Raw genomic sequence first — 25342 nt, forward strand, 5'->3', positions numbered from 1 at the left:
ACATATAAGACAGCTTAATTTCTAGAATAGAGGAAATAGTTCTGGTAATGAAGCTATTTGTGTGAAGCAAAAAGGGGAACTATTGTATATGGCCAGCACTGGAACCAAGATTAAAGGACCCAAATATTTCTCAGCAGCCACCGGTTACTCAGTTTTAAGTCTTATAAACATGTGTGGAAAGGACTGACAAAACAAGCAGACTTTACCTCAGTCTTCAAGAATGCCCTCTAGAATGTCTCTTTCAGCTCCTGAAAGGAGTAATTTGTTCACTCCAGAGCAGATGAAGTTTCCTCAATAGTAGAAGCAGGCCAGGCTCATCATCCTTTAGCCATGTGACCCCAAAACGACTTGATTTCTTTAATGGAAATTCATCAATAGCCTAAACTATGTGCATTCTAGTGAAGGAGACAATGTGTATATAAATAAGTACATTCAAGATTCACATAGAATGGATAGAAGATGACCCAGAAAGGTCGTCTGCTGCAGGTGGCGTTTGAGCTGAATCTTGAAGGAAACCAGAGATGCTGAGAGGTGGGCATGATGAGGGACAGCCAGCAGCACACAGAGAATGGGGGCACCATGTGAGTGGCAGCAGGTCAGGCCAGGAAAGCTGGACAGCCAGGGGAGGGATCCAAGTGTAAGAGAGCTGGAAATGTAGGAAGGGGCCTGGTCAGATTGCTCTGTAGTTGATCTTGGAGGTGATGGAGAGCCACTAGAGCTTATGAAGTAAGGGGTGACATGGTCAGCTTAGTGGAAGATAAATGGAGGCCTGAGACCAGGCTGTTGCAATCAGCCAGCAAAGCAGTGATGAGGGTCCCAGCTGTGGTGGTGACTGTGTGCTTGGAAAGAAAGAGATATGGCCAAGAGTGCCGTGAAAATAGAAAGAACAAAATTTGGCAACTGATTGGATTTATGGAGAGGGCCCCAAGGTGGCAAGCCTGGATAGCTGGAAGGATGGGGGTAACCTTGACAGTAATGAGGGAGTTTAGAAAAGAAATTGGCTTGGGGAGAAATTTTCTTTATAGGACCAAGGGAGGCAGATAGTGGGAGGATCCCAAATGGGGATTTCATAAGACATGATCAATGATAGGAGAAGGCAAGGGATTTGAGGGTAGAGAATAAGGTGAGGTTGATAGGATGGAAAGAGGGTATAGAAAATTCAAAGGGGACATCCTGAGAAAATCCTGAGAAAGGTAGAGGTCCTGGTGAGAACAAAGAATGGGGTAGGGATCCAAGAAGTGGTGTGTTTGTCTTAATATTTAACACCTTCTAAACTGACAGACTAAGCCATTATTCCTCTCTTCTCTTTTCTCAGTCACCCTTTTCCTTCTGGAGCCATTAGTAGAAACTCTTATCAGGAAATAAAAAAGAATTAACTCCAATCTCAGAGCCTACTAATACCCCCAAAAGAGTCACATAGTAGGCATTCAGTAGACCATTGTAAAATGTAAACATGCCTAGAGGATTTTTACAAGAGCTTTGTTGCATATTCCCAGGGTTGGCTAGAGTCATAGGCCCTTCCCTTTGCCCTCATCCATTGTTGTTGAAAGTTGGGGGAAAAAAACTGAAAAAAAGTTTGAGAAAATGAAGCCATTAAGTTCTTCCAAACCATGAGATCATATTCCAACCTTCGGTATTTTTCAATGCTGAAAAACACCAGCCCCCTGGGCTCACTTGGTGACAATATTTAGCTATAATTGGGAGCTTGTTACTCCATTAATGGACATATTCTGTTCTTCCTAATCATTAATTCCCAAGATTCTTTTCTTTTGATTCATCCAACCCCTAAACCAAAAGGTCCTTTTTATTCTTCACTGTATCCACCCTTCAATCCTGATCTAGCCAACCTTCCAGTTAATTTCTTTGCTAGTATCAGCTTAGATCAGTAGTTTTCTAAAAAGACAAGAAAATATATATTGAATTTAAATTTACTTTTATAAAAATTTAGTCCTACCTTTGTTGCTGCTTTATGGCCTTTTTTCCTTACCAAGGGCTTTAAGTAGGTTAAATATACTTTTAAGAATATGATCCTATATTCTTTAAGGCTAGTTTTTTGAATTTACAAGTGGGGCTTTTGTTTCCTCTGATGCCCCACCCCTAACTCACCAAGTTATTGTGAGTATCATATGAAAAGAAATTGATTGGAGAGGAGGGGGTGGACACATTTTTTTTTATTTTTAAACGAGGATGATTTAGTTTAAATAAATTGAAAAAGAAAAAAGTCAGTCTTCCTATTTGTGTTTTTAAACACGATCTAAATTTGGGGTCCAAACACCAACATATTCATTGCTCATAACTTTTTTAAGCATCCTGTGCAGTGACTCATCTATAATGCAGGCCTTTAAATAGACTTTTTAAAGAAATAAAGTAAAATGGCTTCAGAAAACAAAATCCAGCCTGAGAAGTACAAGTGCAGTGAGATAGTAGCCTGTGTAGGAGATCCGTTTCTGAGGGCTTTGCCCATTTGTATAGAAGGGACTCTGAGAATAATTTCAGAGTTGCAGAATTTTAGAGTTGAAAGGGACCTCGGTGACAATCTAATCCAACCCATACATGAACAGAAATCCAACTAAAAAAGGGAGAAAGCTACCCAAAGGCACCCTTCCACTCTTGAATAGTTCTAATTAGTAGGTGATTTTTTTTTTCCTGACATCAAGCCTAAATTTTACAATTAACACCCATCACTCCTGGTTCTGCCTTCTGAGGCCAAACAGAACAAGTCTAATCCTTCCAGATGACTAAACCCCTTAAATACATCAAGACAGCTATTGTGTCCCTCCAGTCTTCTCTTCGCCATGTAAGTATATAGTTCTTTTGACCAGTCTTTATTTGTCATGGATTCAGTATCCTTTACCATCCTAGTTGCCCAAGGATAGACTTCACAGCTAAGAGCTGAACACCGAGCTCCAAATGAGGGCAGAGGACTGAGAGACTATTCCTGGAAGTTCTTAATGCAATCCCAGATCATATTAGCCCTTTTGACTCCACATAATTAATGATTCATATTGACTTTGCCATCCTCTAAAAACCCCAGATCTTTTTCAGAATAACGTCTATCTATCTATAATCCCATCATGTTATACTTATGTTAGCTCATTGAATTTTAATCCAGTGCTTTGTAGGATCCAGGATCCTGACTCCATCAGCCAATGGGATAACTATTCCTTGTAGCTTTCTGTCATCTGCATATTTGGTGATTCTACCCTCTATGCTTTTATCCAAGACATCAAAAATAATATTAACAGTCACTATTCTTCCAGAGACCCCCTGGCCTCCTTGGCATTAAACTGTTAACAGCTGCCCATCCAACCAGCTCTGAATCTGTCTCGAAAACTTTAAAACCATGTCCAAAGCATTTCCCTCATCTTCTTTTTGTAATCGTGTCAAAGGAAGAAAATGAGCATTTAGATAGTGCTTACAAATGCCACTTTTTGTAAATATTTCATTTGACCCCCACAACATCCCTTCAAGGTAAAGTGCTAGTATTATTATTATTGCCATTTTTTACTTTTGGAAACTGGAGCAAACAAGAAGCTAAGGAAGGGTCACAGAGCTAATAAGGCAAACTGAAGCTAACAAGAGGCTAGTGACTTTCCTAGGGTCACACAGCTAATATATGGCTGAGCCACCAAAGCTGGAACTGTTAGGGTCTGATTGCAGATCAGAGCATGCCATCTTCCACTTTATTCCCTTCATGAGTTTTTTAATTGAATGTATGATATGCATCTTCTGATGCAGCATGAGCAATATGGAAACATAAACTGTATGACAGCACTACCTCAGACTATTTAATGCCTTAGGGACAGGAGAAGGGAGAGAATCTGATTCATAAAATGTCAGAAAACAATTGTCAAAAAAAAATTTCTACTTGTAATTTTAAAAAAACTTAAGTAATTAAAATTTTTGATTAAATAAACAAGTGGCTGAGGCTGGATTTGAACTTAGGTCTTCCTGACTCCAGATCCAGTGCTCTGTGCATGCCATATAACTACCTCTCTCACAAAAAGGAACTGAGATTCATCTGGCATGACCTATTGATGAAGCTGTGTTGGCCCTTTGTAATCATTGCTTCCAGTTCTAGATGTTCATCAGCTATCCCTTTAAGGATCTTTCTGCATTTTTCCCAAGAATCAAAATCAAGTTCATTGCCTAAGGAAACCACACACAGGTCTGGAGATCGAAGACCTGGGTTCAAATGTGGGTGAGTGACTCTGGGCAGACAAGTCACTGAACTCCAATTACCTAGCCCTGAAAGAGTCAAGGCATGGAATAGGAAACAAAGATTCCCTGGCAGGATCTAGTGGTTTCTCATTACTTTGTATAGAAATTGGTTACTTTCTAAGTTGGGTTTCCCCAAGTCTTCATAGAATCAGAAGATTAGAGTTCAAAGGGTCTGAAGAGTCTCTAGTCTAATTTGTTGTAGCCTCTAGAACATCTCCAAGAACTGTATTAAGAATGAGGAAGGAGTTTAGGACCAGGCCTGTGATTTTATTAGTGCTCAATAAAGAATTCTTACCACTAATGCAGGCCAGTAGATTCTCATCTAAGAGTTGACCAGAGCATTAAGAGATCAAATGACTTACCAGTGATCTAGCCAATATATGTCAGAGACAAGACTGGAACTCACATCTTCCTGGTTTCAACAGTGGCTCTATCCACTGTTCTCAATAATGAAAAATACATTTGATCATTATAATTTTGTCCTTTACAAAGTGGAGGAACCAAACCTAAAGAATTCTCACATTTTCTGTTGCCATGAGGTATGTTCCTGTGATCTTCTGTACCAGTGGGCTCTGTGGCCCTGGAGCCAAGTCACTGACCATGTCTGCTCCAGCCTTCTGCCTGACAGGACCCAGGAAGCAGGAATGGCCAACATGGCAGCCCTGCCCAGTGGTTCACCCATGATGACCGTCAGAAGTGCCTGGGTTCTTCCCCCAGCACAGCTCCTGTGACAAATGCCATTGCTCTGAGGAACTGGCCACACACACACACCAGTGAGGCCCAGGCCAGTGGTGGGCAAGCTGCTTCTCTGGGAAGCTGAGCCATCCAGGCCAATAGTTTAATCCCAAGAGCACGCAGGACTTTTGTGGGTTGAGGGTGACAGAATCACCTGTGACCTTCTTAGGAGATCAGGAGGAAACCTCAGGTCACTGAGCCCAGCAGGACCAATCCTGAGCCTTGTGCATGAGCAACAGCACCTTCCTTGCTCTTCCCCACTCCTGAAGTGCATCTCAGCCCATTTCCCTCCTCCCCTTTGCTCCCCACTCTTAGATGAGACAGGCTGCTTAAGAACAGAAATAACTGGTGTATGTGTGTGTGTGTGTTGTAAAGGAAAGCAAAAGACCAAAAATGAAGACAAGAAACCACATGTTTTTTCTTTTTTTTTTTCATCCAAGTCACCTCTGTGCTTTCCAGCAGCCTCGGGAACTTTGCTTACTTTGAATTCAACAGAAAATAATACATTTGGAGCAGCCTTTAAAAGAGAGAGAGGAACCAATGAGGAAAATTGTTATTCAGGATGAGAGAGAGAGGGAGGAAAGGAGAGACAGACAGACAGACAGACAGAGAGAGAGAGAGAGAGAGAGAGAGAGAGAGAGAGAGAGAGAGAGAGAGAGAGAGAGAGAGAGAGAACGAGAACAAGAACATGTTACTGACTCGACATGATGGGAATCTAGGCAAAAGTAAATCATCCATCTTGGAATGCGTGAGAGAAGAGAAAGTTGGGTGCAATGAACGGCAGTCTCCTATCCTTTTAGAGGATTAGGGTTCAGAGAAAGGGTAGGTGTGATTTCTGGTCCTTTGGAGAAATAGAATGAAAAAGTCTCAAGACTGAAATTCTGAAGATACAAAGAGAAACAAGAGGAACACGGTATTGATTGTTAGATAGAAGGGAAGGGTTAAAAAATAAATTATAAAGATATTTACAGGAGCAGCTAGATAGCACAATGGATAGTGCCAGGCTAGAGGACCTACGTTCAGATCTAACTCAGCTTTCTAGCTTTGTGATCCTGAGCAAGTCACTTAACCCATAACCCTTGCCACTCTTCTGCCTTAGAAGTCATACTCAAATAGAAGGTAAGGGCTGTCCAAAAAAAAAAAAAAAGAATATTTACAGGAGAGAGAAGCAAGAACAGGTTAACTCAAAGGATGAATTCACCCAGTGACATGGCCCTGTATAAATAATAGCAGGAATGCTAAAGTTCAAAATGAAAATGAAGAATAAAGGGGGAATGTTTTTTTAAAAAATCTTTATAAAGAAAGAAGAAAGAATCAAAGATAAAACCTCATTATTGCTCACAACAAATGGGACAGTGAAAATGGGCAACAGAGGGAAGACAGAACCCCTGGAAAGGCCAAACAAATATTACTGATAGAGAGCTGATATATAAGATAAATGGGAAAATGATAAGAAAACACCCAGCCACTGTGAAGGATTTGCCCTTCATTGGGCCCAAACAAGCTACATGGCAGGGTGCTGAAAAACTGGTAGATGTGATTACCAATTCACCGTCAGTAATTATTGAAAGACCTGGGAGAACCAAGAAGGTGCAGCAGAACTCGATGGCGGAGTGTTGGCCTCATTTTCAGAATCTATTAAAGTGAAATTGAATAGGAGTAAATGTGTCCTAAATTTGGGTTCAAAAAAATCAATTTTACAAGTACATCATGTTGGTAGCATGACTAGACATCAACAGCCTATCTGAGAAAGTTTTGGAGGGAAGAGTGTTTAATAGACTGTAACTTCTGCATGACTCAGTGGGGTGATACAGCACTCTAAAAAGTGAATATACTTTAATGGTGCAGCTAGGTGGCCCAGTAGATAGAGTGCCAGGCCTGGAAATGGGAGATCTTGGGTTCAGATATTTTCTAGCTGTGTGACCCTGGGTAAGTCACTTAACCCCATCAGTCTTGCCTTATTGCTCTTCTGCTTTGAAATCGATTCCAAGACAGAAGGTAAAAAATTAAAAAAAAAGAAGAAAGAAAGAAAGAAAGAAAGAAAGAAAGAAAGAAAGAAAGAAAGAAAGAAAGAAAGAAAGAAAGAAAGAAAGAAAGAAAGAAAGAAAGAAAGAAAGAAAGAAAGAAAGAAATGAGTGGGATTTGCTCTGTTCACTTCAGAAGATGGCAACAGGAGCAGTGAGTACAAATTTCAGAGAGCCATATTTAGGTCCAATATTAAAAGTGGGGGGGGAAATTTCTAAAAACAAGAGCTGTCCAAAAATAAAATGGGCTGCCTTGGAAGGTAGTGGGCTCCCTTTTCCTGGCATTCTTCAACCAGAGGCTAGATGGCCACTTGCCAGGTATGTTGTAGAATTGATTCTTATTCAAGTCACAGATTAGATGACATGATCTTGGAGGCTCCTTCCAAACCAACCCTCAGATTCTGTGATTCTGATCACTGAGTCTTACCTCAAAAACTTCTGGTAAATAAAAAGGGACCCATTTTCTTCCCAAGAAACCTCTTCTACATTTAGACAGCTCTAATTATTCGTTTTTCCAGACATCAAGCCTAAACCTATCTTCCCGTAACTTCTCTCGTTGCTTTATTTTATTTCTAATCAATTTCTAATTTCTTATCAATTTGGTAGCTGAAGTTGCAGTCAGTGGGTGATCTGGCAGTGAGCATTTACTAAGTGCTTGTTGTTTGCCTGGCAGGATGCTAAATTCTGAAAATGCAGGGATACCAGAGGAGGTTTAAAAAAAAAAGTTTCAAGGGCAACTGGGTGGCTCAGTTGGATGGAGAGCCAGGCCTACAGACAGGAGGTCCTGGGTTCTAATCTGGCATCAGACCCTTCCTGACTGTGTGACCCTGGGAATGTCACTTAACCCCAACTGCCTAGCCCTTACCCACTCCTCTTCCTTGGAACCAATACAGAGTAGTGATTCTAAGTTGGAAGGTGAGGATTTTTTAAAATTAAAATAAAAAACCAGCTTCTATCTTCAAGAAGTCCCCCTTGTCATGAGGGAGACAATGTGGAAGTGGTCAGTAGTTCTAGACAAGATACAGAGTGAGTAATCTCAGGGAGGAAGGCATCCGCAGCTAGCAGGAGGGGGAGGTGAAATTTGAGCCGAGGCTCGAAGGAAGCAGATGGAAGTGAGAAGGGAAGAGGCAGTCGGGGCAAAAACATGGAGACGAGAGATGGAATGTCTCGTGTGAGGAGCAGTAAGGAGGCCGGGGGAGCTGATCCAGTGGAGTTGGCTCCCGCTCTCCCTGTCCCCGCTTGTGCCTCTGCAGAGCAGCTTGAAGCCTGCCTGGCATTCTCTGTGTGTTGCTGGGTAATGGAAAAATCTAATACGTAGAATAAAGGTGTTCATCCGTTCTTCCCACTCCTCGTGCGCTATGAAATTGCTCCTGTGAAGAAAGAAATCGAGGAGTAGGGAAGAGTGGTACCTAAGGGAAACCGCTGGGTGGCTCAGAGGACAGAAAGCCAGACGGAGACAGAACGTCCTGGGTTCAAATCTGGCCTTGGATGTTTCCTCGCTGGGACTCGCCTAGATAAGTCACTTGACACCCCACCCCCCTTGCCTGGTGCTTGCTACTCCTCGGCCTTAAAACCAATACATGGTGTCTGAGACAGAAGTTTAAGAGTTTTTAAAAAAGAATCCTATCTAGACATTCCCTGTGTTACAGAGAGGCCCGCAGTGGGCATCCTTCTCTCCTGGACATCGTTTATAGTGCAGTCATTAAAGGAGGAAGGGATAATCGTTTGGAAATCTAGGTTAGATATTCAGAATTCTCATAGTGGACTTGAGGCATGTGTGCGGTATGGCGCCCTCCAAGTGCGATGAGAGGTCCGGCTCGGCTCAGCCCAGATAGCAGGTCGGCCCTTAAACCACTCTTGTTTCTGACTCTGAGCCTCGCTCCTGGGGGGGTGGGGCCGGTTCATTCCCGAGTAATCCCCCACGTGTTTGTCAGTTTCCTAGAGGAAGTCTCGGCCGCGGGGCTGCCCAGGCGAAGCACAGAGACCGCTCAGATAACATCGAGGCCTGCAAGTAGGCGATGAGCGGGGACGAATGAGGCAGCCTCTCGATTCGCCGCCGCCGGACTCCCGCCACGATGAGGGTAAAGACAGCCAGAGGAACTCGCCCGGGCACTGGGCACCGGACCGCTGGCTCTCTTTTCAGGACTGTCAGAGATGTGTTAAGAGTGAATCGCGGTCTACGTCCGATCCAGTTTTTTCATGGTCCAGTAAAGCTGTTCTTCTTTGCGTGTCTGACACAACATGACTTCAGTTTCTAACGGGGTTTGTGGGATTGGCCGATTTGAAAGAAGGGACGCCAGTCTAGCAGATCCTAGGGGAGTGACGATCTGAAGCATTGGATAGCCGGGCTTCACTGTCCATTTCCTCATTCCTCTCTCTCACTCCCTTTCTAACCTTCCCCACTCATTTTTATTAACTACATTCCTGTGCCACTAATTTATGAAAACTCTAAAGCATCGCTCCTCTTCAGCGAGCTATCTAGTAACTGTTCTTCCCCCATATTTTGATTGGTTTTGGCCCTGAGAAGCTATGTATGAATAAAATAAAATCAGTTTTGTGGAAGGTTTGTTTTTATTGTCTCCATTTTAATTCATGTATTCAGACTTTCAACTTGACTTTCCAGTGAACACGTAGGAGGTCCTTTCCTTCAGTAGACTCAAACTATGCCTAGACAAACAACAGCTCCTAGTGGCATTTTTACTTCTCATTAGAGACGACCAAAAATGAGGGTTCTTCAATGACAGTAATCCTGCCTGGGACCAAGACTCCTTACAAGTGTAAGGAATTAAATTAAGGGGTTGGATTCAATATATGAGAATTCTAAATTAATACTGTGGTTGCCAATTTTACAATTAATACAGCCCAAGTCAAAAAATGACTTTTAACAGCTGGAGAGTTAATCCCATCTTCACCCAAGTCACCAAATAGCAAATACAAACAGAAAGCAAAAACACTATTATCCCATTTCCTGCTTCCCATTACCACAGACCTGGGCTTGTGTGGCCCCAGATTCAATCTTGGAAGTTCTCCATAATTAATATCCTTGGTTTGTGCTCCCTTTCAGAATCACTCTGGGAAAAACCAGAATCTGACTCATTTCTAGTTTTTTCCTGGGATAAGTTAATTTTCCTCCACGCAAGTAAACCAAGATTTCCAATCAGCCTTTAAACTCAGGATTTAGGATGGTAATTAACAGAGAAGGAGCTAGGATCCTGGCCTCTTAGCCAAAGAATATTGAATAGCTATCTCACTTGCCAGTAAATGCCATTTCTTACCCTTCCCCCTTCCCGTAGAATAATTTCACTTCCAGAAAGATTCACAACGCCCACAGGGGACATCCCAGGGAACTCCAAAAAGCCTGGGTACACAATTGTGGGTCCCCTAGAAAGTAAAAGTCCAGCCTCCTTTCTACCAGTCACTGCTATTTGACAGCTCTGTCTGCCATCCATATTGCTGTCATCACCACTGCCTTCAGCTCTGTGGCCCCTTGCCTCAGGCCAAGAGCATGGAACAGAAGCAACAGAAGCTGTGCATCTCAGCCTCAATGCATCCATCATGTATCTATCACCAGCCAGATTTCTAGGGTGCTCTGCAGTTACTTCTGACCATTAATTCTTCCCATGTAGTATAATAAAAACAGGTTATCTCCAGCCCTTTACCCTGCGGCCCCAACTTTCTGTGTCCATGCATGGACTTAGGCTGAATGAATGAATGCCATCTTTAGCCGCCGAGGGGTCACTTTCCATTTGTCTATAGCTGGAGTATTAGAAAAGGGATAGTCTTAGCTGTGTGACCCTGGGCAAGTCACTTGACCCCCATTGCCTAGCCCTTACCACTCTTCTGCCTTGGAGCCAATACACAGTATTGACTCCAAGACGGAAGGTAAGGGTTTAAAAAAACAAATAAATAAATAAATGAATGAATAAAGAAAGAAAGAAAGAAAGAAAGAAAGAAAGAAAGAAAGAAAGAAAGAAAGAAAGAAAGAAAGAAAGAAAGAAAGAAAGAAAGAAAAAAGAAAAGGGAGAGTTTATGGATTCACCACTGGGCAAAGGTCCCTCACAGGATATAGCCATTGGAGTAGATTTTCCCAGCCCCTAAGAAGATATCTCATAGCTTCCTCTTTATATATATCTTGTCCTAAATCCTTTATAAACTGTTAAAATTAAATGTATATCTCTAATAATAAAATTATTTTATGAGGTTTATTAAGGACCATTATAAATCAAGGAATAAAGAGGATACAAAATAAAAACCACATGCCCTTGGCTGGTTAGCCATTTTCAAATTTTCCCCGCCTTAACAACCATCATTGCTGATGCTACATCATGCAAGAAGAGAGAAAGTGGGAGGCATAACTGCCAGTTAAATACCAATAACGTGATGTCACCAATGTGGAGATGGGGAGAGAGTATAGAGAATTCTGGGAAATACCAAGGACTTCTGGAGAATGAAGTCTAAGGTTCAAAATCTCCATTTATACATTCCCCCGAGACCCTCAGAAGACTAGTCTTTCCAGTAGGTCTTGTAAACATACCAGCTATGAAATTACAATAATCTGAGGATAAGAGGAAAAAAGAACAAAACCAATAATTGCTAGGCGCATTGTCAAAAAGCCAGTTGGAGGCAGCCCCCTTCAGCATAAGTGTATACATACAAAACAAATGCATTCAACCCCACACAGTTCAAATCACCACACCCCAAAGTTCACTCTGGATTTTCTGGTGCAGTGTGTGGTCTATGGAGGCATCTTCATGGTGCCTTCTCCAAAGAGTTCACTTTCTGGATTCGGAGAGGTATCATGTTTCTTAACCTAAAAGTACTCTAAAAAGAAATTTAAACTTTGCAATTTAAAATAATAATAATTATACATACCCCCCTGAAGAGGGTGATTGAAAAACACAGGGATCACTTAGGGATGCATGGCTGAGTTATGAGGTATATGAATCAATTGGCAGAGAAATCAAAAATATTTTAAAAATCCAAATTTAAAAAATAATTTCTGGATGGAATATAGACTATCAAAATCTTTTGTGTAAAAATTCTAAGTAAAGGAAAAACAAATCTATAACAGGTCCGTGAATTAGCCAGGACCCAATTAAAATGATATAAACAATTATGCATTTACTCAGTCAGTAGACAGGACTATAGAAAGTTTGCCACACCATGAAAGACAGAAAAGGGACTAGCTTATAGAGCCAGGTAGGAGCCAAATTTGAGATACTTGGTAGAATGTGGGACAAGGAAGACCTACTTTTACCACATGTTAAATAGCCACAACCTCAAACCCCAAACAAGTTCAAATCCTCTTGTCTTGGCTCAAAATTTTCATCAATCCCATTGGGATTGGTTGGTCTCTTTGACCTTGTGTTCAATTGGCACTCTGCAGTTTAGCTTTGTGCTTCTTTGGCACCGTGCAATGGCTCTTTTGTATTCTCTTGTCCTGGAATCAGACAGAATCATTAAACAAAGTCCCATAATTTTTTTAACAATCAGTGGCATCATTTTTATAGTCTAAAGCTTTTTGGGTATGCATTGATATATTGACAAATATATTTTAAACTTATATTACTGCAAAATCAAAAAATTCAAAGAAAATCTTAATACTGGTGACATGTGCTTCAAATACAAAAAGGAGAGAAAAAATAAAAAACTGAAATAGTATATTGCACATGTGTGAAGATTGGATTTAGCTATCTCCTGATTGTAACAATGAACACACTCTCTTTAACAAAATCAGGAATGTCTACACCCATACTTAAGGATTAAGTATTCAGGAGGATGGCCTTTAACAGACATCTACAGAAACAGCTGACAGACCCCTGGGCTGTCCTAAGTCAAGCTAAACTACCATTGGTACAAATGAGATGCAGGAAAGTGATGTAAAACTGTCCATATATTTTGCATCACTTCCTCTCTTTGGCCTCTTTCCCCGGAGATGTGGCTCTGGCTGGCAGCGTGCTAAACGTTCCAACATCTTGGCATGGTGGCAGCTATTTGTATGGGTTTTGGCAGTGAGTTTGCCCTTGAGCTAATTCAGGTTCAAGCATCTTAGCTGAGCCCTCTTGGAGTTCAGGCTGATTCCTTCCTCCTTTACTCTCCAAACTTTATCTTCCTAGAAGCCTCTAATCTTCCTCCTGGCATAGGCCAAGCAGGAGAAATCCTACACCTTTTCCCTCTTCCTTCTCCTTAATTTCTTTCCTCTATATTAATTAAAATCACCATAAATTCCCAGCTGTCTTGGGTATTTTATTTGGGATATTCCATGGTGACCAATAATATAGTTTAGGTCACAATGCTAAAATTATCCTTTACATATGCAAGCAAAAACAATAATAAAAGAGTTTTAGAAATTCAAAAATATAGCTTATAATCATTGACACAATAAGCTAAGGAAATGTAGAATACAAAGGTTTCTCACCAAAAATGAGATCCATTTCCTCTTCAAACCTGGCCATGATCCACTGTGAGTACAAGCAAATGATTTACAGAAAGTAACAGTTTTTTTTTTTTTTTATAAAGAACAACAGTACAACATGTAATGCATATTCAAAAGTATCAAAATCCCAAAAGTTATAATAGCCCATTTAATGACAATAGCAAACACACCCAGTATCATATTTTACATGAGTCTACTGTATGACATTTAAAGAAAATGGATACTTGTTGCAAGTTTTTCAGGTGTAGCAATGTATCAACCTTGGCTGAGATATTTCAAAAAAATCTGTTACTGCCATCATTATAAAAATGTGGTCTAGAAAACAACAACAACAACAACAAACCTCTGTACTGTTGCTATTGAGTCTAAAAATGTCACCAAGAATCTAGAGATCATCCTGGTGAAAGGGTATATAGTAAGCTGAGGAGTTATAAATGAGAGGTGCTCCTCTTTTGGGAGCCATCCAGGGGTACCATGCCCTGGGGTCAACTTCCCAGCTCCTTTGGTATGAGACTGTAATATCCCACCAGGAGGTGGGGATTATAATTGTACTTCACTTCAGCTGTTAAAATAGACCTTACCTCCTGTTAGAAGCAGGCAAAATGATCAAAGTTGAGGGGGGAAATCTAAAAAATCATGGCTAAAGACCCCTTAAAAATCAATTTGAGATATTCAGCTCATTAAATTTACCAAAGGTTGTTACACAATTGTAACCAGTTTTTTATGAAGTACATCCATCTTCTATATGACAATTTACAAAGGCAAAATAGAAAAACAAATTGTTTTTATATGGGCTTATTCAATATTTGTTCAGTATAGTTATAGGGGGAAAGCAACAGAATGTAACAGTAGTTAAAGCCCAGTACATTAAAATGATTCAGTATAACAGAATAGTATTGAATACATTAATATATGAACTTAAAATCACAAAATTAAATCTTAAAACAATCAGCAATATGCAATAAAATACAGAGACTTTTATAAAACATTGGAGTCTGAAAAGTCTTAAAAATATAACCTCCAGTCTCTTTAAAGTTCATTTGTTTGTTTTTTAATCCATTGAGATTACTTTTGTCAGTACTATGGACTCTCCCATAGCAAGGGAGAACATGAGTTTTAGGAATCTCAAACTGGGTAGGCCCAAATGGCAAAGAGTTACAGGGAGATGAATTTCTTCCCTGAATCTCAGGCAAGATAAGTAAAAGGATCAGTGCACTCATGAAAAAAACACCCTAAAGCTGGAAGCTATTTGAAATAGGCAAGTCCTGCTCTCTCATAGAATACACCATGCTTGTAATCAACTTCCTGTTTGGAAGAGTCTCTTGCTTCTCCTTGTCCCCCTCCCTGGGTCCCTGCCATATGGAGACTAATTGTTGCCTAAGGAAAGAACACTCCAGTTTTTACCAGTTGGCTTGTGATTCCGAAGACACAGTGGCAGCTATCAGCAGCCTGGGTCCTGGGGCTGGGCCTGGGGTTGGATGAGTGATCATCAGAGGCCAGAGAACACAAGTAGAGTTTCTGGGGCCTGAGGCTGGGACTGGGGCCAGGGCCAGGTGAGCAATCTGGGTCAAGGAGGTCAGGGGTGGATGGCTAGAGGCAGGAGCAGGTAGCAGGAGCAAGCTGGATTAGGAGAAGTGGCTTTTCAACGGTGGGTGGGTGGGTGAGGTGGGTGAAAAGCCTTGGCAGGAGAAATGTGCCTTTTAAAAAATCATCTAGGCTATCTTAAAAAAAAAAATTGAGTTTTCATCCCTTCGTGGTCACCAAAAATGGTAAAAATTAAAATTATATCTCTATCAATAAAATTATTTTGAGGTTTGTTAAGGACCATTATAAATCAAAGAATAAAGAGGATACAAAATAAAAACCATGTGCCCTTGGCTGGTTAGCCATTTTCAAATTTTTCCCGTCTTAACACCATCATTGCTGATGCTATATATGCAAGAAGAGAGAAAGTGGGAGGCATTACTGCCAGTTAAATACCAATAATGGGATCTCACCAATGTGGAGACATGGGAGAGATTATAGGGAATTCTGGGAAATACCAAGGACTTCTGGGGAATGATGTCTAAAGTTCAAAATCTCCATTTATACAAAACAAGGCTCCAAATATCCTAGTAGAAGGGACCTGTTTCCTCTTCTCTCCTGCACCAGATGTGGCCAATGTGGAAACTTGTTTTGTTCAACTATATATATTTGAAATAGGTGCTACTTTTCTTGCCTTCTTCAGGGGAGTTGGAAGGAGAGGTGGAGGAAGGAAAGGAGAAGGGGGAAAAGTCGGATTTTTATTGGTCAGAAAAATTTAATTTTTAATAAATGCCTGTTGATTGATAAATCTTACTATCACTGAGTACCCAACAGGACTCTAGTAACCATATCTCTACTGCTATAGAATTGGCCCTTCATCCATCTAGGCTAGCATCAGGGTAGCAAGATAAATAACCAGTTCTCAAAATGCCTAATCACCTCTCGTCCCAGTGATTTCCAAAAGATGGCAGGGAATGTGTGGGCCAGATGTCTACTTTTCTAATTTTCTGCTTATGATTCTTCTCAACAATATATTCATGAGTGAGATCATCCAAGAGATTTGCAATGACACACTTTTCCTCAAATTTCCAGTAATAGCCACAAATTCTAGAAACATCTTCAATCCTCCTCAAGTCTTTTGTATTTGCCAGATGATAAGCATTTCTGTTTTCTCAGGGTCAGTACTTCTTCCACCCTCCCACCTGAAGAGACTGTGTAGCCCATGTACATGAATGAATTAATATGAAAAAGCATTAATTAAGTGCTTAGAAGGGGCAGAGAACTGTGCTAAGTCCTGAGAATACAAATAGAAAAATGAAACAATACATATAGGAAACTTGAGTTGTCAGAGGGAAAAAGAGGACCCAAAATGGCAACAACAAAGCAGATGGTATTGTAGCTTCCTTAATGTCATTTTTAATGATAGAACTAGAACTTTCTAATGTTGAGCCATTTTACCTCAGTTGCAAGAACTTTCTTTTTCAGACCTTCAGTCACTGGCAACTGAGGAAGAAGGAGCTGGATCACCTATGGAGACAGTAGCATCTGTTGATTGCTCTCCTCCTTCAGGGCATGGGTAGGAAGAAGGATGGGGCAGGGACAGGAGGAGAGATATATGTGAAGAGATGCCGGGTCTTAGGCTTAGAGTCAGGATACAAGGTTAGGAGGTGGTTAAGGTGATAGTTTGGGGGAGTCCATTCCTCAGGGGCCTGAGAACATCCAAAATCAAACTTCTAGATGCCCCACTAAGGTTACTTCTTTGTTTTAAACTCTTACCTTATGTCCTAGAATAATTGGGGTTAAATGGCTTGGAAGCTAGGAAGTCCCTGAGGTGCACCACTAAGTTTTTACTGTTTATATAGTGCTTTGGGCCAGCACTGTCCTTTAGCCTCCACTAAGCACAACCCTAGCTGCCTCGGCCAAACTGGTTTGACTGCCCCATCAATAGTTGCTGGTCAGAACATGAATCATGTAACCGTGGAAAAAATTCTACATTAATTAAATAAAATTTTTCAATTAAAAAAAATAGTAGTCGGTCAGCAGTTAGTGGTAGAGGTGATGGGAATGGTCAGCTCCTCCAGAGAATTTGCTGCATGACAGAGGACCAACATAGCTAGGACTGGTCCATTGGCTGGTCCATTAGACAGCTTCTAGCTAATCTAATCCCTTTCTCATGCTCTCATGGAATGTCTTCTAAAGTGATCCTTTTGAATTCAGATAGGGACAATCCCTAGAGAACCACAAGTTACCATTTATCTAGGTTGTATTTTAACTTGTTTTGTTAAACATTTCCCAATTACATTTTAATCTGGTTCAAGAGGCACTCAGGAGTTTTGTGGGCACTTGTAGCCCATAAGCCACGAATGTGACAACTGGTGGTAGGTGAGGCTTGACATGGGAGTTTCCAGAGGATGTTAACCAGCTACATTTTCCCATTACCACTGGAGACCCCTCTTACGAATCAGCATGAATAAGCAAAATGCAGATCCACCTTTCACCTTTCTTTTAAACCAATCACAGGCTTCATTTAGTTGGCATCTCCGAACCCTCCGTAACCAACTGTATCAAAAGCTTCTCTGATTGTCAGATGTGTCTCTGGCTACTGAGGAGCCTTTGGCCTCATTTACTGGCACTTACTAGCCTTGCTAATAAACTGGTTGTGCTTGGAACTTTGTGTCTCTTTGTTAAATTAAAATGTTTTTTTTTCCAGATGATGGGATATCATATTTAATCATTGTTTTCTGGTATTTTGCAATGCATGTTCTCTCCCTCTCTCCCATCCCTCCATCCTCCCGACGACAACAGATAATAAAAGTTGTACATATTTTATTATACAATACATATTTCTACATTCATCATGTTGTGAAACAAGCCACATATCCCTTACACTAAAGAAAAACCCATGGAGGAAATAAAGTGAAGAATGGCATGTTTCAGTCTGCATTCAGACTCAGTCTGCTCCTTCTATGGCAGTGGAGAGCCTTTTTCATCAAGAGTCCCTTGGAGATGCCTGGATCCTTGCATTGCTGATAATAATTCATTCATTCACAATCGATCATCGTGCGTTATTGCTGTTACTATGTACACCATTCTCCTGGTTTTGCATCACTTTATATGTCTTTCCAGGTTTGTGTGTGTGTGTGTGTGTGTGTGTGTGTGTGTGTGATCATCTTGTTCCTCGTTTCTTGGGCACAATGGTATTCCATTACAATCATATGCCAAACTTGTTCAGCCATGCCCCCAAATGATGGACATCCTTTCAGTTTCCAGTTCTTTGCCACCACAAAAAGAACTACTATAAATATTTTGGTACAAGTAGGTCCTTTTCCCCTATCTTTGATCTCTTTGGGACATAGACCTAGTAGTGGTAGCACAGTTTTATGGCCCTTTGGTCATGGTTCCAAATTGCTCTCCAGAACAGTTGGATCAGTTCACAGCTCCACTGACAGTATATTAGCATCCTAATTTTTTTCACATTCCCTCCAACATTTATCATTATCTTTTTTTTGTCATATTAGCCAGTCTGATAAGTGTAAGACATACAGAGTTGTTTTGATTTGCATTTCCCCAAATAATAGTTATTTGGAGCATTTTTTTCATATGACTAAAGATAGTTTTAATTTCTTCATCTAAGAATTGCCTGTTCATATCCTCTGACCATTTGTCAATTGGGGGATCTTTTGTGTTCTTATAAATTTGACTCAGTTCTCTATATTTGAGCAATGAGAACTTTGTTAGAGACACTTGTTATAAACATTCTTCTCTCAGTTTGTTGTTTCTCTTCTAATCTTAGTTCCACTGGTTTTATTTGGGCAAAAACTTTTATTTAATGTAGTCAAAATTTTCTATTTGACATCTCATAATGTTCTCTATGACTTATTTGAACATAAATTCTTCCCTTCTGCATAGATCTGACAGGCAAACTATTCCATGCTCCTCTAATTTTTTTTATGGTTTCATCCTTTATTTCTAAATTACATATCCATTTTGACCTTATATATGATATAAGTTGTTTGTGCCTAGTTTCTGCCATATTGTTTTCCAATGTTCCCAGTAATTTCTGTTGAATAGTGAGTTCTTCCTTCAAAAACTTGGATTTTTGAATTTATCAAACATTACTTTACTATGTCATTTACTATTGCATAGTGAGTGCCTAATCTATTCCACTGATCAACCACTCTATTTCTTAGTCAATATCAGATTGTTTTGAGATCTTGTATTCTAAGTTGCCTCTCTTTTTTTTTTTCACTAATTCCTTGATATTCTTAACCTTTTGTTCTTTGAGATAGATTTTTTTGTCTCTGAAATAATTTGGGGGTCTTTGATTAGTGAAGCACTGAAGAGGTAAATTAATTTAAGTAGAATTTTTTTGTTGTTGTTATATAGGCTCAGCCTATCCATGAGCAATTAATGTTATTTCAAGTGTTTAGAACCAACTTTATTTGTGTGAAAAGTGTTTTGTAGTTGGAATCACATAACTGCTGGGTTGTTTTGGCAGGTGAACTCTATTTCTTGCTGTTGGACTTTATTGGTAGTATAGAGAAATGCTGATGATTTTCATAGGTTTATTTTGTATCCTGAAACACTGCTAAAGTTGTTCATTGTTCCTCAGTTTCTCTTTATCAAAAATTTTTATCTCGACAGTAAGCATTTAACAAAATCTTATTCCCTCATTCCTCTTATTCTTTTAGTTCCCTTATTCAAGGTCCAGAAATACATTTACATCTTAATTTTCCCATTCTTCTGAACTACCTTTGAGGATCTGGCATATAGAACTCAGGACTCCATGATGGTGCCATTGATCAGAAGCTCCTGAAGGTAATTCCTGATATTTTCTGTTGGAAAGAGAGGCATTTTTGTTTTGTTTTCATAATATTTTCTTTTCCCCCAATTACATGTAAAAACAATTTTTAACATTAATTTTTAAAATTTTTGAGTTCCAAATTCTCTCTCCCCCTCAGCCATCCTTGCTGAGGAGGAGGAGGAAGAGGATGAAGAAGAGAAGGAAGAGGAAAACAGGAGGAGAAAGAGGAAGAAGGAAATATATATTATGTTGCAGTCTGCATTCTGACACCATCAGTTCTTTCTCTGAGGCCAGATGGCATTTTGCATCACTTCATATAAGTCTTTCCAGATTTTTCTGAAATGATCCTGCTCATTGTTCCTTATAACACAATAGTATTTCATCTTAAACATAGACCACAACTTCTTCAGCCATTCTCCAGTTGATGAACAACTCAATTTCCAACTCTTTGCCACCACAAAGCTGCAATAAATAGTTTTGTACAAATAAGTCCTTTTCCCTCTTTGAGATAGAGACCTAGTAGTGGTATTGGCTGCAGGAAAGGGTATGTTTGCACAGGTTTAGAGCCCTCGGAGCATAGTTCCAAATTACTCTCCAGAAAGGTTGGATCAGTTCACAACTCCACCAACAGTGAGTGCATTAGAGTCCCATTTTTCCCACATTCCCTCCAACATTTATCATTTCCCTTTTCTGTCATAATGGCCAATCCGATAGATGTGAGGTGATGTCTCAGAGTTGTTTAAATCTGCATTTCTCTAACCAAGAGTGATTTACATCATTTTTTCATATGACCAAAGATGGTTCTGATTTCTTCATCTGAAAACTGCTTGTTCATATCCTTTGAAAAAGAGCAAGTTTTGAAGACTACTATAAAGAAAGTTAGGCATCATGGAATTAGTTTATATGTATCACTCCTTGGGGACATCCTAAACCCTATGGCAATAACAAGAACACACCAACCCTTCTTGCTGAGTTTCTCCCACCACTTTCCTGGAAACTATACAACATGTTGACCACCCTCTCTTCTAGAATATTCTTGCTTCTCTGATTTTATGACATTGCATTCTCTCCCTCTCCCTCTTCCCCAGCCCCTCTCCCTCTCTCTCTCCCCCTCTCTCTCTTCCCTCTCTCCTCTCTCCTCTCTCCTTCCCTCCCTCATCCCTCTCCCTCTCTCTCTGTTTCTGTCTCTGTCTCTGTCTATTCTCTCTCCCACTCCCTCCCTCCTCCCTTCTCTCTCTCCCTCCCTCCCCTCTCCCCCTCTTTCTGTCTCTCTTCTCTCTCCCACTCCTTTCCTCCCTCTCTCCCCCTCTCTCTTTCTATCTCCCTCTCTCTCTCCCTCTCTCTCTCCCTCTCTCCCTCTTCCTCTCTTTTTCTCTTCCACTCCCTCTCCCCACCCCCTCTCTTCCACTCTTTCTCTCTCTCTCTATTTGTGTGTCTCTCTCTTCCACACCCTCTGTTCCCCCCCCTCTTGCTGCCTCTTTTCCCCCTCCCCACTCCCTCTCTCTCTCCCTGGGGAGGATCATTAGGGTCCCTGATCCTTCTCTGCCATATTGGCTCCACCTACCTCCACATAATACTTTTTATATGCACATATTATGTCCTCAAAAGGAATATAATCAACTGGAGGGCAAGAATTGGCAGCTAGGTAGCACCATAATGCCTAGATCTCTGGGCCTGGAGTCAGGAAGTTCAAATTCAGCTTCAGATACTTATTGGCTGTGTGACCCAGAGCAAGTCACTTACTTCTGCTTGCCTCAGCTGCCCCATTGTAAATAGAATAATACTTACCTCACAGGGTTTTTGTGAGAATCAAATGACTTATTTGTAAAAAGAGCTTATCACAGTGCCTGGCAGATAGTACATACTGTATAAATTCTTATTCCCCCATTTTTGTCTTTGTATCTCCAGCATTTGGCACATAGTAGGGGCTTTAATACATGGCTGGCAATTAATAACAGACTCTAACATAATCCAAATATAGTTCTTTCTCCAGCATCTGGCACCTAGTAGGGGCTTTAATACATGTTTGGCAATTAATAACAGACTCTAACATAATCCAAATATAGTCCTTTTATTCAAATGAGTCAAGGTGACTTGAGGGTTTATAGGATATAATTGAAAAAGAGACTTGAAGGCATTCTCCTCTTTCTATTCCTATTTTTAGCAACAATTGCCTTCTCATGAATGATTCTGTGATGTTAGCTACCACACCCAAGAAGGAAAGAATAGGCTGTTGTAGAGAGGAGATGTGCCATAGAATCCACTTTGTAGTCAGGGGGGGTCTTGGGAAAGCTGAAGAGGATGTGGAAGGTTTCCCAGGACTGTCTCCAGGCTGGTGTCCCCTGGATGGTAGCACAAGAAGCTCATAGTCTCAGGTCAGCTCTGATAGGAAAAGAGGGGAAACCTGGCAGCTCTGCAAATAACCAGTGGTGCATCCTACCATGGATTGGGCAGTACCAAGAATGGTTTTCTACCCATTCTCTGAGCAGCACAGAGACTTGTGTTCCCTAATCAACCAGGTGGGACGGGGTGGCAACTCCCAGACACACTGGGAAGGTTATAGCACCAACCAGGTCCTGGGTAGCAGAGACCTAGAGCTAGCCTCAGAGCCAGGGCTTCACACTGCCCCCCTAGCACCCACCCCTACCCCACTGTAAAAGCTTTCTCCTTTTCTGGCTTACCTCCCAAGGGTTACTCACAATCACAAGGCAGGTCCCTAGTGCATAACTGACTCCTCCTCCTCTCAGACCTCTAGGGGTAACCCTGAGGAATTGGGGGGCTTTCTAGTACTGTTAACCCTGAGCTCCCAACTCATGTGCTCCCTAATATCAGTTACCCAGTTGACGTCTCTCCAATATCCATTAAATAATGGATATCAATTGGCTTCTACAAGGGAGATTGACTGAGAAGGTAGACCAAGAATCAATGTACAAAACCATTTCCCCAGACTGAGAAATACACTCTGTGCTCACACACACACACACACACACACACACACACACACACAGTCTTGCACACTCAGTCCCAGAGGAAAGTGTGCTCAGCTTCCAGGGAACACACAACACTTTCCAGCCCCCAAAGTGGGGTGCCCTCTCCCCTCCTGTGTCTACACAAGGTCCCTGGGGAAAGAGGGCTTAGACTAGCCCAAAGGTACTAAAACTCATGTAGGGAACATGTAGGACCAAGCAGTCCTTCCCAGCCCCCAGAGTCCTTTCCTGCCTTCACAGAGACCCCAGCAAGCTCCTTTCTGGGTGCAGTGTGACCACTGGCCATTACTGCCTTGCATAGCAACCTGGCTTCTTTCTGAAATGGGTCAAGCGGGTCATCACGATTGCTGCAGAGTCAACCATTACAGCTACTGGCACACTCTGCTACTGACTCTAGTTATTAGTCCCCAGAAGACTCAGCTTCTTTTTTAAAGTTCATAAGTTTTTAACCCTGTTAATTCTGTCTCAAAATATTCAGAAACCTACAACTGGGCAAGAATAAATGCAAGAGACAAAAGAACTGTGTCATGCATTCATGGCCATATGGTGGTCACCTGGGAAGATGATTTGACTGTACTCAAACCCTGAAGCCCACAGCATTTCTTGCTTCTCACTATAAAAATTCCAGGGGAAAAGAATGAGAAATTATCCTCTTAAAACTCGGGGGGGGGGGGGCAGCTGGGTAGCTCAGTGGATTCAGAGCCAGACCTAAAGACAGAAGGTCCTGGGTACAAATCTGGCCTCAGATACTTCCTAGCTGTGTGACCCTGTGCAAGTCACTTGACCCCCATTGACTAGCCTTTACCTCTCTCCTGCCTTGGAACCAATACATAGTATTCATTCTAAGGCAGAAGGTAAGGGTTTAAAAAAAAAAACCCAAAACTTTTGTATCCACCCAATTCAGGAGACTTTTCCTTATTACATGGCATCTTAGTCATTCATGGACTGGAACTGGCTCCCCCAGATTCCATATGTTGGATGGGCAGCAGCAGAGAATGTCGCTCCTGCTGTAAGGATTGGGCACTCGTTGACTCCCATCACAAATACAAAAAAGTTCCGTCTCTGGTGCACATTAGACATGATTCAGCACTGGAGTTCCCAAGGATTCTTGGGCAATGATGAGCTCAATAAAATGCTGGTGGCAACTGCAGTCCCGGAAAGTTCATCTTTCTTATCTCTTCTTGGGATGCAGAAACTGTGCGATCCAGGAACTAGCATCCTACAGGAAATGACCTCATTGAGGCAAAGATGAGCATTATCATCACTTTTGAAACAGAGAGAGATCTTCCCAGCATTTAGGGATATCAGGCAAGAAGAGTGAAGTGGCAACAATTGACATAGGTAAGCAGAACAACAACAAAGTATACGAAAGGGTTCTTTTATCTCCAACCTGACCACTGCCAAAGAGAACAGCCTTGAGACGTATCATTTTCATGAAAAAGACAACAGAAACTTTGTTTTAAGGAGTTGCTGCTTTCCCTTGACATGTTTCTAATAGGCAATGTTCATTCACTGGACAGAATAGCATTGTAGTTATGAGGCACATCCTCATAGCCGTACATTAGAGAAAGAGATCCAGCAATCTGGAATTACACCCAGAGTTATAAAACTGTGTATAGACCCTTAAACCCAGCAAAACCATTGTTGGATCCGTATCAGAGAAAAAAAGGAAAGAACCTAATGTTCTAAAACATCGATAGCAGACCTCTTTGTAATGCAAAGAATTGGACATTGCGGCAATGTCCATTACTCCGGGAAGGGCTGACCAAGTTGTGGCATATGGTTGTGTTGTAAGAAATGATGAGCAGGAAGACTTAAAAAAAGACAATGGAAAGACTTACGTGAAATTATGAAAAGTGAAACAAAGAGAACCAAGAGAACATTATATACAAGTTACAGAATTGATGTTTAGAGAATTACTTGTGAATGTCCACCCCCCAGAAAAAGAACTTTTAAATTAAAAAATGAAAGATATAGTTGATTATATGCATTTTTTTTGGTCAAACAATGCCTTCTCTAGTGTGGGGAGGGGATGAAGGGAGGGAAATACTTGGGAGTTTTAATGTAGCCAATAAACAAACTTTTAAAATAAATAAATAAATAATTTAAATAAACTAACTTTTTAAAAAGAGAGAGATACAGAACTATAATCTAGCTGTTATGGAATATTGTGACTGGGTTCAGAATAGAAATAGGAATGGAATATAGTTTCTGTCCTCAAAGAATTCATCTTCCAATGAGGGAGACAACCTATAAGTAGGACCTTAACTGTAAGTGACACTAAAGGGTCCCATGGTTCATAGGGTATGGATGGAAGAGTAGATATTAATGGATCAGTCAATAAAAATGTATTAAGTGCTTATTATATGCCAGGCACTATGCTAAGGCACTATGGGGCACTACAAGTAAAAAAAAAAAAAGACAGCTCCTGCCCTCAAGTAGCTTACATTCTAATGCTGGAAGACAACGCCAAAAAAGGAAATTGAAGAGTGGGGAAGTGGAAGGGGAAGGGATCTGGCTCAGAGATGTGCCAGAGAAACCCAAGAAGTTCAAAAGCAGGGTAGTTGGTGAGAAAGGGGAAGAAGATTTTTCTAAGCCTCCTCCTTAAATA

General features: G+C 40.9%; 1 protein-coding gene across 1 annotated transcript in view; it reads left to right on the top strand.

The window, feature by feature from the left end:
• VPS45 (vacuolar protein sorting 45 homolog) overlaps window positions 1-9542 on the top strand; it is a 73227-nt gene extending 63685 nt beyond the window's left edge. Inside the window, exon 15 of the mRNA XM_007485363.3 lies at window positions 8915-9542. Within this exon, the coding sequence (XP_007485425.1) occupies window positions 8915-9002 (88 nt within the window). The 3' untranslated portion in view covers window positions 9003-9542. The remainder of the gene's footprint in view (window positions 1-8914) is intronic.
• The last annotated feature ends 15800 nt before the right edge of the window (window positions 9543-25342 follow it).

This window comes from Monodelphis domestica, chromosome 2 (genome assembly GCF_027887165.1).
Source record: "Monodelphis domestica isolate mMonDom1 chromosome 2, mMonDom1.pri, whole genome shotgun sequence".
Classification (NCBI taxonomy): Eukaryota; Metazoa; Chordata; class Mammalia; order Didelphimorphia; family Didelphidae; genus Monodelphis; species Monodelphis domestica.